The 19,788-nt window shown below is 33.4% G+C and overlaps 1 protein-coding gene across 1 annotated transcript; it reads right to left on the bottom strand.

Moving 5' to 3' along the window:
- Positions 1-2,038: 2,038 nt before the first annotated feature.
- LOC126828047 (uncharacterized) lies at positions 2,039-19,788 on the bottom strand. Its single transcript, XM_050557628.2, has 7 exons — positions 19,695-19,788; positions 10,437-12,363; positions 9,496-9,646; positions 6,897-7,035; positions 5,570-5,772; positions 4,019-5,291; positions 2,039-2,046 (listed from the first exon to the last, which is right to left on the bottom strand). The coding sequence occupies exons 2-7, from the start codon at positions 11,885-11,887 to the stop codon at positions 2,039-2,041; spliced, it is 3,225 nt and encodes a 1,074-aa protein (XP_050413585.1). The 5' UTR covers positions 11,888-12,363; positions 19,695-19,788.

Below are 19,788 nucleotides of genomic sequence, written 5' to 3'. Positions count from 1 at the left end.
ATATGTTTTATATTAAATGTATTTATGTGTATAAATTGTTGTAACGTTCAAATATTGTTCCTTTTTATCAACATGTGTACTGATATGCTTGTGTAATAAATATAAATAATATACGTTATTTGATTATTGTTATAAAAAAATATATAAATATATATTGAAATCTATAAAATAATATATATCCCAATCACCACAATAAATAAATTTCTGTGTAATCATTCCTCATATTTGCCCTTAAGATAAATTAAAATTAATTTAATAGAACTTTTCCAATGTTCTGAAGTACTTTAGATTTCTATATGTGGTTGAATTGCAATGGTAATTATAACAACAAATCATTCAAGATATAAAATGTTTGAACATACTTCAATATTATTTGGATTGATATCAAAAGATATGACAAATTTTTAATATAGATTTCCTTATTAAAAGATAATCTAATCACATTATGAACAATAACCATAAGCATTATCATTGTGCAGGTTATTGGAATTGTTAAAGAGGCAGAGGTTTAACAAGAAAATAAATGTAATTAATTTCATATAAATTGCAATATCATTTTCAAAATAACACTACAACTGGTTGACTTAGATCAAAGCACTTTTCACTACTGGCTAGAATAAGTATGACTAGCTTGTATGTCTTGAATGTTCAAAGTATGAGCTTCAAACATTCATATTTCATTGATGGACTAGCATTTCTGTCTAAAATTTTACATGCAATCCAGTTTGATCAACCCAAACATAAAATATGGTCAAATTGTTGCCGAGGGAAAAAAAATAATTTTGTTTTTCCTCTTTAAACTGAATAGAATTTCAACATACCACAACTTAAAACATGTAACATAACATATCATAAATGTTTAACCAATTAGACATAGGTAATTCTGAGCAAACTAAATTAAATCAACAAATTAAAGTGTAAAAGAAAAACAGTCTGAGCAAATTCAAGATGTAACAAATTATAAAAGATTTTCAAACACTAAATGATATAACTTAAGCCTCCATTTTTAATTCAAAACATATCTATAGGTTCCATAATACTTCACAGCAAAAGCAAACTTTAATCTTCTTGGTAGACAAATTCAAAATATTAAATGTTTACATTACTCAATAGATCTGATTTAAATAAAACTCAAAAAGTTTTTAAGTCAAAAATATTCTACTGGAACAAGTAAATTTTTAAACCAAAGCAAAAAGAAATACTGCATTAACTAGCAAAAATAGAATTTAGCACTTGATATAATCTGATTGAAGATGGAGGCTAGTTCATGAAGCATTGTTTATACACTTTATCAAAATAAACTCAAACAATTACAAAAATATACTATTTTACACAACAAGTCTGGGAATTTTGCGTGCAGGAATGACAAGCAATAATGGACTTTTGAAGAAGCATCAGTAGCTTTACATGTGAGTTAGGTCACCCTAAAAAAAACATTTTATTTGCAGTAATCCTAAGCAAGAATTTTAATGCAAGATGGAAAAATGTGTTGAGTTATACATTCTAACACTAAACAGTTTCCTGAAAATTTACAATTTTCACTTATACAGTAAAACGTGTATCAATAAAGATGACATTCAAAACATACGCCCACAGAAGCTAAGTTATCCAATCAGTCCATAAAGAAGGTTGAAGCATATTTGTTCTTTTATAAACTGATCAAGAGTAACAACCCATAAAGTAATTATCAGACATAAGTATAATTTGATTGGCTATAGGTCTTCTTAGTGCTAAGATTTATAATACAAAAATTATACCAGTGATCAGATGATAGCTTTAGTTGTTTGAATTATCAGAAATCTTCTCAGACCATAAACACTGTGTATAAATTTCAGCTGATAAATTTAGCCTCTAGACAGTAGTCACCAGAAATCATTACAAATAAATAGGCTTTTTGATAACTTTAGAATGTGGAGTGCAAATATACTGTCTAATTTCAATGTGGGTGTATAAAAACCAAAATATAGGTAATATTTTGGAAGGATCAGTCATGTAAACAGTACTATAAATATAAAATTTTTATAGGGTGGCCTCATGATCATATTTCTGTTACATAAGGAAATGTACATTTATACAGTTGATGAAAAGTGATACCATATTAGAATGTGTCTTATGCCACAGAATAAAAGAACTAAAGCAAATATATACATTTTTCTACGGAATTAATATACATAACAATTATAATGCATAGAAAATTTCATTTTACACATAATAGTAACTAAGCAATATCAATTTTTGGCAAAGGTTAATAAAAATCTTAAGGTAAGTTAATAAAATATTTAAAAAAACAATAACAGAAATATCTTACAGAAAAGATCTTATTGAGGATCTAAAATCAATAATCAATCAAGCTGATCAATTTCCAAAAACAATATTATCAAAATAGAGTAAAAAATGACAATAATGAATTGCCTGTATTCTATAATTTTCGTTAACTACATGTATAAGGAGATATCAATTAACGTACATGTATCAGGTCATTTGTCAACAAAAATAAATTTTGTTTCACTTCCATAATACACTGTATAATAAAAACATAAAGTATTGAATTCCAACTTCTATATTCATTACTGACGACATTTCTACTTAGTTCTTATGAAATCATCATGAAATATTTTATATATCTGGATGAAGTCAAAAGAACTTGTCAAATTACCATTATAAATAAATGTGCTTTCGGTGTGTTTTATTATAGCCTAATCAGCTACTAATATATCGTCAAAAGATTTGTGTTCTATGGCTAACAGGTCTGTAGTGTTCTGAGTTCTAACTATTAAACATTTTCTTTATTGATGCCTAACCCCAAGACATTGGATTATTAAATGAGCATCAAAGTGTTCTTCCTCATATCTCAAAGATATTTTTATCCATACATGTATATGCAATAGTACATTATCTAGTACATTATATTTGATGCCAGCTCTTTTATACTTAATGATAAATATTGATCTAGACAACAGTCCTTTATAAATATATTATGTCCATGTAGCTCTGAAAAGTAGTGCAGACTAGTCACAACTGTGTTAATCACCATCCTGCTCTAAATAGTTTGCGTCCATTTAGGCTTTAAAAACTTCAAAAATATTTTTTTTAGAGAGGGGGGGTGGGGGAATTCAAGAAAAATATATGCATCAATAGGCCCTCAGTTACAGAAGTTTTGAAATCATGATAACCGAGTTATATGGACTTAATATAGGTTGGAGAGGAGATAGATAATATACAGTATTATTATATAATCAACCATCTGACATTTTACCTTCTCATTGTTAAAACATGGAATTGGTGTTCTTTTACTGTTAAATTATAATAAAATATACAGATAATAGAAAACAAGGTCAGCATTCATGGTTTACATTGTAAGCACAATCAACTTCACAACAGTATGCTGATTTAAACTATCTAATTACACTGCATTAACAATTTGGTTTAAGAAATGTGCAATAAAAATGTGTTTTAAGTTTGATTAAAAAATATAAAACATATAACAAGGTTGTTATAACATTACAGATGGTGGATCTCATCTTTGATAATATTTAAATAAATGTATAATTCAATATATTTCACACAACTAATATGATCCTTGTGTATAATTAAGGCATCTCATATCACTTTTGATAATAATATAACATAGTCTAACTGTTTTCTTAAATAATCATACAATAATGTCTCTTTCAGTCCATAATGCTGACTCACTTGTCAAATTTGAACACACAATGGTTGGCCATGTTCTACAAATATATCAGACCAAAAGCATACATATCTACCCTATCACAATAAGCTCTTGAGTTAAAACACATATCTATCTATTATCCACCACATCCTCCACAACTAGCTCCGCCTCCCCCATCACCACCTCCACTCCCACCCCCATCACCACCTCCACTCCCACCCCCTGAATCGCTAAAGCCACCTCCACCACCCCCTACAATGTATCCACCATCTCCCCCACTGTATCCCCCATCTCCTCCACTGTATCCCCCATCTCCCCCATCTCCCCCACTGTATCCCCCATCCCCACCACTAAAATCGCCATCATTCCCGCCAAACCCATCCCCAGAGTATCTACTACTCCCAGTATAATCCCCAAAATCATCGACACGAGTGTTGAAAGCCCCATCCCCATTGTCAGCATTACTGAAACCCCCATGGTCATAATTGTCATTTGATGTTCCTGCAATAGCATCCACTTCCGTCGAATGACCAAAATGATCAACATTGGTACTTTCAGTATAATCCTCTCCAATATCGTAATCCGCATAGTTTCCTGTTTCAGTTTCTGCCCCATAACCCCAAGTTTCATAATCATCTTCTGCATAGTTAGTACTAAGATCACCAGAATCACCAAACATTCCACCAACAGGATCATCAATATTAGCACCAAATCCATCCTCAATATCATTATGATCATTATCACCAAAAACTTGACCACCATAACCTAAATCATCTGTATCCGCAAAATTTATATCATCTTCCCCTGCTTCTGGATCATCACCAAAACTTGCTCCATACCCATAATCTTCTGAAGCAGTTCCTAAAACATTATCAAATTCAGCAGCTTCATTCTCTTCCACATCTTCATCAGCATCAACTCCATAACCAAGATCCACATCATTATCCTCTACAGGATCATCATCCACATGATCAAAGTCATTAGTACCTTCTTCAGGTTGCTCCTCTTCAAAGTCATCCCCAGCAGCTTCATCTGGTAAAGCAGCTTCTATTTCGTCAATATTCTCTTCATCATCATCCTCATCTTCTTCCTGACCTAGAATGATGCTATCATCATGATCGTGAGCTGATGCATGATAATCAACCTCAACCATATCCTCATGCACTTCATTGGACACACTTTCATCATCAGAATCATCACTGCTTATACTTGGTTCTTTTTTACCAAAAACATTATCCACCTCAACTGCAGCATTCAAGATACCCAAATCTTCGATGTCATTGTTTTGGCCAAACATTGTAGGATTATTTGAGGTACTGGCTCCCCACATTCCAGACTGTGATGTATCAGGAACCCAAACTCTTGGTTCTTCTTCTTTTGTAGCTCCATGGAGACTACGATTTTCTTTGGCTTTACGGATGAAATGACCACAAGGTGTAGCAATTAAAAAACCAGCAGCAACAATAAGTGTTAACTGTTCAGATGGTACTTGAAATCTTCTACCTGGGAACTGTTTCTCCTCACTTTTCATGGGTTGACCTGGTTCCCAGGCTTCCGGTCGTGGTTGACATAAAACATGAAGTAATGAAACACAAAAAGCTAAGGCTAAGTTCTCTGCAACCTGTAAAATATAAATGAAAACATGAAACACTTCATTATTTAACACTTCACATTGTAAGGTCTACATCTGAATCTGACCTCCTTAAAATTGTTTCGTGCTATAGCATCAGTTTGGATTTCAAATTTAAATCTCAATACATTGGCTTTATCTATGGACGTAAATTCTGAACAAAGACAGAACTATCATGTCACAAAATAAACTAAGACATAAAATCCAGATAATAGAGGGAGTGCTGTTTAAAAAAATTGCCTTGTACAGCCGCTGATGTTCTTACTCACCTCATTTCTCTTGGTATCTATTTCTATCATTCCCTGATCTAATTCAACAATAGAAGAGTCAATCTTGAATTTAAAATTACCAGAAGTATAGGCATCTTGTAAAGACATTTCATGCCATCGTTTATTATTAATCTTGTAGAAACTAATGTCTAAATAACCAGGACTCGGTGGAATACCTCTTCTACCAGGACTAGTTTTAGTAGCTTCAAAATAATAAAATATCAATTAATAACAATAAAAAGCTCAGTAATTGTCCACATGACCCAATAACAATTCTGAAAATAAACACACTTTACTTGGGGCTTGGTATATACTATCTGTCATTTTATTAAAGGGAGGTAATTGGGTTTTAGTATGCTATATATATACCGTCAGAAAACAATGTTTTACTATATCAACAGCTCAACCAGGGGCGGATTGGGCGATCGCCCGAAGAGCCGGTCAGACAAAAAAATGAAAAAAATAATTTTGTCCAAATTGTCTAAAAAAACATTTTCTGCTGAACATTATATGGGGGAGGGGGAGGGAATATTGGATGATGATCATGTTGTATGTGGCCGGTGGCTTTAACGGGCTGCCACGCCATCACTGGAGTCTGGAATGGGCTGGTATAATAGACTTTCTGGGCCGGGTGTGCTGGGTGTGGGCTGGAATTCGGAATCCTGCAATGGGGATTCCGAATTTCATCGGATTCACCCGACACTGTCGCCCGCAAATTTACTAATTATTAAGTCACCTGCACCCTGTTTGTGGGGATACGCCAGAAATGTCTGCCGATGGTTCGTAATTCCAATATTTGGCAGAGATTATAATCAGATACAGTATGCCACCAAATCGCATATTTGGGGTTCATTTTTCAAAATTTTCCCTGGGGGAGAGCCTCCGGACCCCCCATCCAGGCTCCGCAGTCAGTAAAAGGGGCCGCTCTGACACGAGAGCCTGGGCCGGTTCCCAGCCCCAATCCGCCTCTGGGCTCAACTCAATAATTAGCAAAATTAATTGGTTAAGCCCTGTGTAATATGAACCTATATGAGAAATAGAAGTAGTCTGTATCAGTCTTAAATGGATCACACTAAAGGGAATGTAATTATAGCTAATTCAACCTTTTAATAAAGCAATCCAAAGACAAATTTGTCAGTTGCATTTAGTAACTGTACTGGATATATAAAGGACACAATTCTATGGAATAAAATTATGATTTATTATTGAGTGACATTTGGAATCTTTAGTCTTCATAAAGTAGTAATAAAGAATTATTGTATTTCATAGAATTGTACCTTGTGAAAATCCAATGACATCATAAAATTTATTTTATATAATAACATACGTCTTATTGGCTTAACTCCTTTCCTCACACCTGCCCAACGACCAATCACAACACCCCAATCACCACTATGGTTTTTAATGAGCAGAGCTCGTTCTCCAATCTTTGGATTAAGTGTTATACATTTCTCAGCATTATCAACCTAAAATAAACAAAAAAACATGATATAATACATTTATTTTGAACTCGTTTTAACAAAGAAAACTGTAAAACGTCATGTACCAGACACACCCATGTTCCTGAAGCAAGTTTTACAACATTGATAAGATGTACAGAGTTAAAGCATGATCAAGCCTTCTATTGAAGACCAGCCCACTCATGATTACCAATGCTTGTGAAGGTGAAGAATCTACAAGAAATACACCAAAAAGGTTTAACAGACTCAGTGCTACATACAACTATATATGGCCAAGTCAATATTATCTGGTCTCTTCTTAAGTTCACCTTATCTTCAATCTTTCAAATAATAGGCATAGGTGTTAATTTTCCTTTGAAATTGTATCTACTGGTACATGTACATTATGTCTATTAGCATTGAGACTATAATAGGTTTACATGGACTTAATGTATTTTTTTACAATTTGATCAAATATTTTCTTCGGCTTTAGAATCTTTAGTCAAGAACATCATCATTTTCTTTCAAATTTAATCTTCTAAAGTTATCTACCAGGCAAATGTACAGATTAAGACTCAAGAGATATTCATGTGTTTGGGTTTTACCTATAGCCTTGAAAAACAGTTTCACGAAAATCTGTTTTTCTTTTAAATAAATAAGAATTGCTGAAATATAAGTCTTTTGAAAATTTGGAAGGTTGCCTGCTGTAACACAGTGAAATTATCAAGGCATGTAACATTCTATCTTAAAACCAGCCACGATCCATCAATTGTCAGATTATATGTATCTTTTAACATGCATAGATTGAAATACCTGACCTGAGATGCCATTTTTTCTTATCATATTATCTACTACTATATCTTTGGCAAGTGATTAATTCATACTATATACATGTACTGTATACAGGGATAAAAGCTTTTAAAATTCAGAAAACCAGAATTCTTATCTGGAATGACATGAAATCTACATCAATTAGTAGATTTGTTGCATTAATTAGAAGACAAATATAGATAGGTAGTTATGTAACTTGTCTGCAGAGGATGCTGTATACCTGGATTGCCAAAATTTTCAATTCATCGTTTCTTTATAAATACATGTACTTAAAGATGGGTTCCCGCGTACAAACTGGGTGATTTAATGGTACATGTATATATGGACTAAAAACATATTCAAACTAATTAATTTGTCATAATTATGCTTCAAATCCTTCTCAAACATTGTAATTGCGAAGGAATGCCCTGCTATTAAAATTCGATCAAACCAGGTCATGTTTACGTCACGACTTGGAAGTCAGAGGAGAATTCATTGCATACATAAGACGATGTTGTCTTTAATCGCTTACTATTTATTACAAATATCGAATCCTAATTAAATTCTCGGATAATCCACTACCCGCGTCTTTTTCCATCATTTTTATCTCAGATTTATCTCAGAAAGTGTTGTACGTCTAACTCTTCATAGCGTTTATCAACTTGTACATCAAGCACTCAATGTTCGCGTGTGACCTTTGACATCACGCGTGCAGAAATTCTTAATCGTCGGACTGTTGATTAGGGGAACCCTTACATTTTTGTCCTGTATACGCTCCATGAGTGTTTTTCGGGGAATCCAGTATTTTTCTAGTAAGATTGGGTATCTCTACTTTCCATATATACCAAAATTGCCATACTTTTATTGGAAATAACCACCCGATAAATACTTTTCTGGGAACCCATCTTTAATAGAACTGAACCATTATTGGACTGATATTAGAGATTGAACTTTCAACCTCCACATTCCCTCCAATTAATACAAGGATACAAAGAGATTAAAGGATACACTTAGATTAGTATAGTTACAAGTAGCTTATAAACTAGAGGAGTGGACACAATTAGTAGACCCATGTAAATAAAATTAGAGGATACATGTAAATTAATTAATGAAGAATTAATGTGAAATGTGAAATGCTAGGGAGGAGAATTTTGCCTGGTCAGTGACATTTCTACCTACTTTTCATCAAATTTTAACTGTCAAGCGTTCTTTTACATGGATAAAAAACAATGTCCTCTCTGACTGACAAGGCAATTTGAATAGATTACTTCTCAGCCCAGCAGGTTCCATTCTTATGAGACTGGCCTCCTGCTACTACAGTCAATCAATTTACAGAAAACTATAACGTTACCAACAAATCTCGAAATGTATCCTCCTCCATTCGTTCTGTTCAAAAGGAATTCCTAACATGGCTTCTAGCAGATAAAAATCCTTGAATAGATTAGCCATGGTGATTGCCGAATATGTTGTGCACCGTCTGACGTCATTGTTGCTAATGACGTTTTTGTCTTGATGTAAAAAGGCATGGAATACATCCACGAGTCAAATCTTAAATTCCAAACTCAAATTCAAATTCTGCATCCCAATTACTTAAAACATGTAGATTAGAAGATACTGGTACATGCAGATTACGAGACCAGACAATTACAATGTATTCTTATTAAACAATGTGCTTACCATTTGTGGTAAAGGCAGTTGATCAGATGCTATAAGATGTGCAACAGCAGACATCTTGTCACGATAGAATACATGGACAGCAGACATGAGTAGAGGAAGACTGTGTATTATACGACAAGTGTATGCTGTTTCTCCGGCATGATTTAATAATCTATAAAATAAAGAACATACACATCTGTATCATATATAAACAGAATTAGAAACATCAGCTTGCTCTCCTCTATACTACCAACAGAAAATAAAATGTAGGAAAAGCAGCTACATGTATATACACATACCATTAGAAATAAATTCAGCTCTGCACTTAAGATTACTGTTACAACAAAAGAAAAGAGAGGTTGCCAGGCAACGAAACACACGCCCACAGCAGCTAAGTCGTCCGAGCAGTCAACAAGAGTTGTCGCATATTTTTTCTATTGTCGGTAATGAAACATTTACAATACACAAAAATCTGATTAAAAGTAACAACTCATTCAGTAATTATCCGAAAAGTATTAGAAATTATTTGGCTTTTAGTTCTTTCTGCCCCATGCTAACGTTTAGTCTCCGAAACATTTAATATCATGGATTTAGCTGTTCAAGTCATCAAAATTCATTGAAAATCAATATACTGTTCGTCTCAAGACGTATGATAACTTTGGTCTCTCGAGCATCCACAAGATATTTCAAAGTGATCAAGGGCCATAACTCTGGCAGTAATTATCGGATATTGTTGAAAATCAATAGGCTTCTTCGTCTCATGACCTTAAATACTGTGTATAAATCTAAAGTCAATCGGATAATAACTTTAGCCTCTAGAGCGTCCACAAGATATTTCAAAGTGATCAAGGACCATAACTCTGGCAGTAATTATCAGATATCGTTGAAAATCAATAGGTTATTCATGTAACTAGGCGGTGTAAGTACTATGACGTAAAGCTACATGTATATTATACTAGTACCTGTGTGAGGCTACAGAACAATTGTTATCCATCCCTGGAGGAAGACGACGTAAAGGAATTGGTCCCCATAACTGTTCAATATTCTCTGGCATGATACAATTCTGATATCTACCACAATCCAATCTTAATGTACACGGACCGGGATCAGGTGTCGTTAAACTGACCTTTACCTTAGCACTAATTTCTGTCCCTAACGATACTTCACTAGCATTTGATATTGGCCCTCGTTCAGCAGCTTGAATGACCTTTAATAAGCTCCAGCGACCTTCCTCACATGGTTCATGTGCAGAGAAACAAAACATGCCCTCTTGTCTCGAAAGTTCGAAATGTATGTGGTTGTTATATTTGGTATCAAAACTAAAATTCTTCATCAACCGTTGTTCAGATTCCAGTTTATCATATGATCCTTTCATTCTCGCTATAACATCACTAACATATAAGGACTTGTTGAAGTTTTGATAACCAGTTTTATACCATATTTTTAACTTATAGTTCTTGGTATCATACGGAAGACCGGACATTTCAACAGATTCCAACAACACTTTAGACTTTTTTGTGGAAACTTTGTAGGTATCATCAACCGACGGTTTATATAGTTTACCTTGAGGTGACATACCTCGAAACATAGAACCAAATAGTGAAAACTTTTCTCCAAAAATTTTCTTCCACAGATTCCTTGTGGCGTATTCAGCACGACTAAGTCGAGATCCTGCGGCTCTGTCATTGACAGAATCATCATGATTAAACAACTGACCAATAAAACACTCTGTATCAAACTGATAAATGACAGGATGAAGTTGATGTGTGTGCCATATAAGGTCAATATCATAACATGGCACTATGAACATTCCAGGATAACATTTTTTTAGATATAGGAATTTTTTGTAACGTAGAACACTGTGAGTAATGAATTTCAAATCTCTATAATGGGGGAGTGACACTTGATAATAAAATTCTTTCTGTCTTAAACTAGCTGCAATAATATCATAACTTATTTTAGAATAATAAATCTCGGGTATATCAATCACAGATTCTTGCGATATCACAAACTTTTCTTGTGTATATTCCTCTTCCCACAAAGCACGAGTATCTTCTAGATTTTCAGCACGACTATTTTTATTTGTCAACTGATGATCAAGGACTTTTCCCACGATATTCATACAATCCTTTGCATAAGATGCTGGACAAAGCATGTGACAATGCCAAACCCATTCTATGTCAATTGGAGCCGCGAGATTCAAACCTTCATTAAATTTGGCATAAAAGGGAAGCCACAAACATTCATATCTATATATGGCATTACGTATCACAGAGTCACTTTGTAAATATGGTGTCTTATTAACTTCAGCGAGAAACTCTAAATGATGTATGGCAGCACTGACTAAATCAATGCTAAAATCAAAATTGTCAGGATCAAAAGCAACCGGAGAATCATACAATGCTTCAGCCATGTTGATTAGAATTTATGTAAACATATTTTTTGAAGACAGTCAAAGAAGAGCGAAAAAAAAACCATTCAATTGATCATGAATGTTAGTTGAGCAGTAGCAAACAACAACATAAACTTAACATAAGTATGGTTTTTGCAGACATCAATAGGATCAAATATTGTAAGCAGCTTTCTAAGGATTCTAAACTTCTCAAAGGCAATGTTTTTCCTAGGGTTAGCCTTATACTTATATCTTGTTATTGTTAGGGCCTTAATAATGACAATAAGTACATCTATTCTACAATTTTGGAACAATAGAAACTTGACCTTTTGTCTAATCTTGTAGGTAATGAGATCTAGATATTTATAAATTATTTTTTTATTATCTTCAATATCATCTTATTTTTGGTTGCTGTTTATCCTTTGAATTTCCTTCTTACACTACGATACTTTATGTCTATCCATTCTTTGATGTTTAGTGACACATGCCACGAAAACCTGAAAGCATAAAAGTAAAGACATGATCAAATAAGATGACTCAATCATCAACATCTCATGCCATCACAAATATTTTGAAAGGTACAGGGATAGACAATCTCTGTTTGTTTTATTAGTAATCAACAGTCAGATACTAGTAGTGAATATAATTATAATGTACTTAGCAAATAAATAATTCAAAGAAACTTAAATTTTCTATATAGCCAACAGCACAACTACTATTATTAATAGGTTGATGCATAATAACCATAAAGATACACATGTATCTTTAAACCAAAATTTTCTAATTGGCAAAAGACATAAATACTATAAAAGATGTGCATAAAGTCTTAAAAAATATCTCGAGTGTCTTTTTTTAGATACACGTGTATCCTGGAAACAAAATCCAGATAAACGGATTAATGGGTCCATTTTCAGTATCCCTCATGATAACTTCATTCAAATTCATGTTAAACAGTTAAACACCATTTTATTCATCCATTCATGAAGATTGTGAGGTCTGTAAATATAAATATTGGTTTCAATTGATGAGCTAAATTATAATAGACCCAAAAGTAATCAAGATACTCAGGGACCTTAATCGCCCCAGAGGTTACAATGATGTGTGCATTGAAGATTTCGCATAGAGAGAATTTACATAAATTTTCCAAAGTAAGGTGCTTCTGCCCAATATCCTTTGAAAAGAAAACCTGACTAGGCAACACCAAGTCAACATATCTATCAATTTTGGTAGTACTGATAATTAATTTGGTGGGTTATAGAAGAAAGTCGAAAATATCTAAATCTGCCCCTTCAAATAATTTTATTTTTACAAGTTTTCAAAGCATTATTAATAAAGTGTTTGAGGAGAAGAAGAAGTCAAAAATGCCTAAATTTGACCAATCAAGAAGCCAAGTCTGAATAACCACCCCTGGGCAACATATCTTTAAATGTTTGTTCTTGTAAGCCCCTAAGTTGGTTAAGAAAAGATGTCGAAAATATCTAAATTTTGCCCCTCCAACAATATAACTTTATTTGGGTTAAGCAACTTTATTTGAACAAAACTGAACAAACATCACTCAATCAACATACCTACAAACTATAGTTCAAATCAAACATGCAATTCACGAGACATTGAAAATAAATCAATTTGCCCAATCAAACTGTCCCTACCCCACCCCCATCAAAATTGAACAATCTGAATAACTTCAAACTTAGCAACATGTATATGATTCATATCAAAATCCTTTTTAAGGAGTGCTTTCAGAGAAGAAGTCAAATATGTTCTAATTTGTCCTCTGTGGTGCCCCTGTCTGACCCTGCTAAAATGACGTCAAGAACTTTCATTTGCACAAACTTGTATCATTAATCTTGTAATCTTAGTATGATTCCTAAAAAATGTCAATGGAATCCGATCAACCATTCCGAAGAAGAATTTTCAAGATAACCTAAATTTGCTTTCTTAAAATACCTGGCAAAGCACCTACTGGGAAAAACAACTTCATTTAAACATGAATTATATAAGATTTAGATAAAGAGTTGGTCGTTCTTGCTACAATACTAAAAATATTTCCAAAATAGACACTGCAAAATGAATATATTGAAACTTTCATTCAAATAACTTTATTCTGAGCGAAGTTATCACTCATTTGAAGTTTTGACAAGATGTGTGCATTGATTGTTTATTATCATAGCAACAGTACTTCAGTCCTTCATTTTTATAAAATTGTGTGGGAGCCATAAATATCTCCAGATACCTTGAATATATGCAGTTTAAAAGTAAACAAAGATAGGTTGCCAGGCAACGAAACATACGCCCACAACAGCTAAATCGTCCGGGCAGTCAACAAGAGTTGTTGCATATTTTTACTTTTTTCGGTAATGAAACATTTATAATACACTAAAATCTGATTAAGAGCAACAACTCATGAAGTAATTATCAGAAAACCATTAGAATTTGTTTGTTTGTATAAAGTTCTGCCCCATGCTAACGTTTTTTATACAAAACTTTTAATATCATGGATTTAGCTGTTCAAGACATAAAAATCCATTGAAAATCAATATACTTGTTCGTCTCAAGATCTTAAACTCTGTATATCAATCTGAAGTCAATCGGATGATAACTTTAGCCTTTAGAGCGTCACAAAGTGATCAAGGGCCATAACTTTGGAAGTAATTATCGGAAATCATTGAAAATCAATAGGATTCTTTGTCTCATGACCTTAAACACTGTGTATAAATTTAAAGTCAATCAGATATTAACTCTGGCCTTTAGAGCGTCCACAAGCTTTTTTGAAGTGATCAAGGGCCATAACTCTAGCAGTAATTATCGGAAATCACTAAAAATCAATAGGCTTCTTCGTCTCATGACCTAAAACACTGTATAAATTTTAGGTCAATCGGATATTAACGGACGCGACGACAATATATGACCATATTCCAATGTGGGCGTATAAAAACTGAAAGTAGTTTATTAATCTCAATATTTAGGAGAGCGATTTCTAATTTGCAGGAGTCTTTAATGACTCCTTCGAAGGAAAGCCGACGTGCGTCGAGAGGAGTAGGAGCAAAAGCTCCCCTTAAACGTGAAGGCCTGGTACTTGTTCATCAAGACTCAGCCTCAATTCACCATTTTCTAAGTAAATCATTAAATGACGATCATGTTTTAATCCGTTTAAACTTTTAATCTCTGCCATCCAATGGTCTATATAGAGTTGATTATTGGCTTGTCATGTGAATAAATGTCTAAATAATATATATATATATCATTTGAGGCTAAAATAAAGACCTGCAATAGGCAAATTTAGCTCTTAAACAAAACATCTTTAAACAAATCTGATTAAAAAACCACCCTGGCAACGTGCAAATCCATAAAGCGTTTTAGAACAAAACTAAAATGATTTATTGTTTATTTAGGACAAACGACAGACCGGAGTGTTGACGGTATTAAATTTGTTTTTAAAATTTCAAACACATGAGATTTTTCAGTCACACCTGCATGTATTCTTTTCAGTACCACTACAATAAAAATATTTCCATTGTATGTGTAAACAATATAAGAAAACCCACAGATAATGTAGAAAAATCATAAATTTTTTAATTATCATTACTGTATTTGTTTTCTACTTATGGCTATGACATTAACATAAAAGGCTATCCGGATGGCTTATGTGTACTTTATACCCTGATAGCTTGTGTGTACTGTAATTCAATAGTCATACTATTAATGAAGATTGCACAAATATTTCTATTGTCATTATTAAACAAAAACCATCTAAAGTTGCATTCTTAGGTTGGGCCACAGATTCATTTACTTGATTTTGATTTGATATTTGTTATTTATTGCTTGCCATGTTTGTGTACATGTACGTATTACAGTCCTCCTGCACTTAATTTTAACTTAACAGTAAAATCTATCCTTAATAAACATTAAAGTCTATTTCTTCCATTTAATATTCCATCTAATAAAGAAATGAAATGGCGTTCAACGTTCTTCTCTGACTGGGCTAATGAAGATGGGAATATGCCACACAGTGTGCTACGAGGGAAATTCTGTCTGGAGAGGGGCGCTACGGCCTACTCTTGTATATCGAATTACAACTGTCAAGGATTCTTTTACGTGCATGCCATTGTGTACATAACCACACAGGACTTCAGTTTTACATCACATCCGAACGACTATTTAGGGTTGTTGTTTCTATTTGCCAGGAATCGAGCCAACTTCTTATTCACTGAGTCACCATGGCTCCCATTTAATAAAGATAGACTCCCATGAGCCATGAGCATAACTATGCCATCTACCCCCCCCCCCTCACAAATTTTTATCATCTAAAAGTATATCTATAATTACTAAGAAAAAAGAATTGTAGCATCAAAATGCACAATAAACCAGTATCAAGTATCATACACTTTGTATGTCAGAGCGTGAAGTTGACCTTTGTTGAAGATTGAATGCGCATTTGTTAAAATTCACATCCCTTACATTGTCTCACAATTAGATTTAGAGTGATGTGTCATTAATAATGGCTCATGTGTCAAGGGTTTGTCTTTATGGCAGTATATTAGACTCAAAATTCTAACATGCTATCATCTAATTTCTAACTTCTATTCATGTAATTTCTAAATTAAGACAATGTATAATCCAACTTCTTTTTTTGTTCAATGTAAATTTTAATTCTGTTTCATCTTATTTCTATTAGGGGATCACGTGGCTAAGTGGGTAAGACGCTAGCTCGCTAGCCTGGAGGTCGGGTGTTCGATCCCTGCATTGGCCGAGAAAGTTCATCCAGATTTTCCGGCGTGGTTCTCCCTTGTCAGTGATGCAGGACGGAGGGGCTGACAAGGAAAGCTGTCTAGTCGTTCGGATGGGACGAAAAACCGAGGTCCCGTGTACACATTGGCGTGCACGTAAAAGATCCCTTGGCAGTTGGAATTCGATATAAGAGTAGGCCGTAGTGCCGCTGTCCGGGCAAAATTTCCCTCATAGCACACTGTATGGCGTATGCCCGTCTTCATTAGCCCAGGTTAGGAGCAGAACAGTAGGACGTTAAACTCCATTTCATTTCATTTCATTTATTTCTATTATTAAGACGAAAAATGTCTACTTTGTTGTCGCTTTACATGTTAGGCATAAAAGTCAAACAAATTTAGGATTTTGATACGTCTACTTAGCAACTATTATTATGACATCGTTTGGTGTTGCCACCGTGTGATCGGGACCATTATGTTGATACCAACGACTCGCTCTTCGTCAGGTTGAATGGTTTGGCGGAGTGTTGAAATTGAAAACAACATCGAACGTGACACTGTTTGCGAATTGAAATACTATTTCAATCATAAGCTAAACTGCAAATGTTGGTTAGCTTGTATTTGAAATAGTATTTGCCAACCATATCACATTCGATATTGTTTTCAATTTCAGCATCGATTCCCCGGTTCGGCGGTTGTACGTGACAAGGAGTAGTGTGACATGTCCAACCTCGTTGGTTTTCTCAGGGTCCTACTGTTTCCTCCCAATGCTAGACCCCTCCTTGTAAGCGAATTATTGAAATAAAATTGAACTGGTTATATGTATATGTTAGTAACGAAAATGGCCTAGTTTGTGTCAAGTGGATTATACATTGTCTTAATTTAGAAATTACACGAATAGAAGTTAGAAATTACACGAATAGAAGTTAGAAATTAGAAGATAGCATGTTAGAATTTTTAGTCTAATATACTGCCATATGTCTTGAGATATTTTTTAATCTATAATGTTTTTCGTAACAAACATATCTGTCCAATCAATTTAGAAACTTGGCTGTCAAAGATGATCTATAATCATTTCAAATTGTATTGTGGTCTTGAGGAAGACCAACATGTATATTGAATATAGATTTTCTTTACATCCCTGCTTACTACAACTGATAGAATGAATGATACATAATATTGAAAATAATAAAGAAATATAAATTGTACAACTATATGTTTAATATCAATGTGTAAGAATATATGTTGAACATGCAATGCACCAATGAAATTGAAAACCAATGCTGAATGAATAAAATGAAATTTAGATTTCATCATGCTGAAAATCATATTAGAACTGAAATGATGTCATACTGTCAAACAATATCGTGGACATTATTGATTTATAAGCTTAAATCAAAACTTCTCACTTTAATTTTCTGAACTCGGACAGAGTAAATTATAATTAAATTTGAATGCATCATCATTGTAACAACTGACTCGCTCAGTAAGCTTACCACAAACAGTTAGATCTAGTGACTTAAATTCATGTAAGTAAAGTGCAATAAAAATCAACATGAGGGGAAATATTCAGTGCTAGATACTTTGATTATCAAATGATTATTAATCTTTCAGGCATTTATACTTATAATGGTATTCATAAAAAAACAGAATTATAAATTGTATCTTTTAATTATGTTTAAAGCAACAAATTAGAAATTGATCAAATTATTCAGGTAGTGTGCCCTATCATAAAAAAATATCTCCAAACATTTATAATTATTCCACAATATTCATAATAAGAAGCGTTACCATAGTTTCCCCATGACAACCGGACAGCATATACATGGTGGGCTAAAAAAAATGTTACAGTACCAATTCTGTTTGTACACTACTTTCTTAAATGTGATTACTTTAAATGGACAATAACACTCTTGCTGGCTTGACAGCTCCAGAAAATAAAAAAAAATAGCCTTATTCTAAGTACTAGATGTGTTAGTGTCCTACCTGTTGTGTAAATTTCCATTAAATCCCATTTTACTTGTCCAAAGGGTTCAAAAATATTTTTAAATCCAAGTCACATTTGAAAAGCTTTACGTCAGGCTTTTCAAATTTTTTAAATTAGGTGTGTTAAGATGAAATTTGTATCATCAATTAATTGGAATATTGTAAAATAGTACAATTTGTTGACCAGAATAAAGATTAGGACATATTATTCAGTTACAACAAGAGTATTATTGAGTCTTTAATAAATGTCACAGAAGCAAGAAGTTTTTGTTGAAGACCCATGCACCCTTTTATTTTTAACAACAATCTAAATATTACTGTAATTTGGGCAATGAGGATATACATGTATGTTCCAGAATGTTTTATTTTTTATAGTAAAATTCGATGGCAATGGATTTTTAACAATGAAAAATCATTACTAAAGTAGACCTACTGTAGGTAGTCTACAGAGTTTAAACAAAGAGGGTAGGACTGTCATTTGTTTACTATCATGTCATGTGATGACTGCAATTATCTGAAATGTGATGTGTACTGTAAACAATCTAATATGTTAACAAAATTGATATTCACTACAAACAAATGATAAACACACATATACCGTAATATTTAGATCTAACATTTGTCTCAATTCGTACATGTATACTAAAGAGAACACAATTTTTATGGCAAACAGTCACTGGTTTAATTCTAAAAGCACGACGATTCAACGAGTATCCTCTTATTGATAATGATAAGAGAATACTTGTCGAAACGTCATGCTTTGGAATAAAACCAGTGATTGTTAATGAATGTGTTTCCCAATCGCTAAGTAAATGCCACTTAAAAGATTATGTATATTATATAAATAAATAATACTACCAATCCTTTATTTGCTGACGATCAAGCCACTATTGATCAACCAGACGAAGTTATATCCTGGAAGAGGTATTACTCACAGGCGGAACAAGGGCAAAGTATAAACTGACAAACTGCATGACTCTTTATTTTAAGTGTCTGAGACTGAGTCTTTTGATGAATTGATTGACACTAGCCTAGGCGGTGCAGCTTATTCTTCTATGGTACTGTATTTCTGATTAATGGTACCTTCCTATGATTAAGAGTTAAACAACGATAATTACCTGAACATTCTTGGCGTGCTAAACGATTAACTGCCGAAAAAATACGACAGATAAGATCTTCTAATTTCATTTTTGTACTGTCGGAATGTTTTCT

This window comes from Patella vulgata, chromosome 7 (assembly GCF_932274485.2).
Source record: "Patella vulgata chromosome 7, xgPatVulg1.2, whole genome shotgun sequence".
NCBI lineage: Eukaryota > Metazoa > Mollusca > Gastropoda > Patellidae > Patella > Patella vulgata.
The sequence above is the reverse complement of the archived record's forward strand: the minus strand, read 5'-3'. Positions and strand labels throughout refer to the sequence as shown.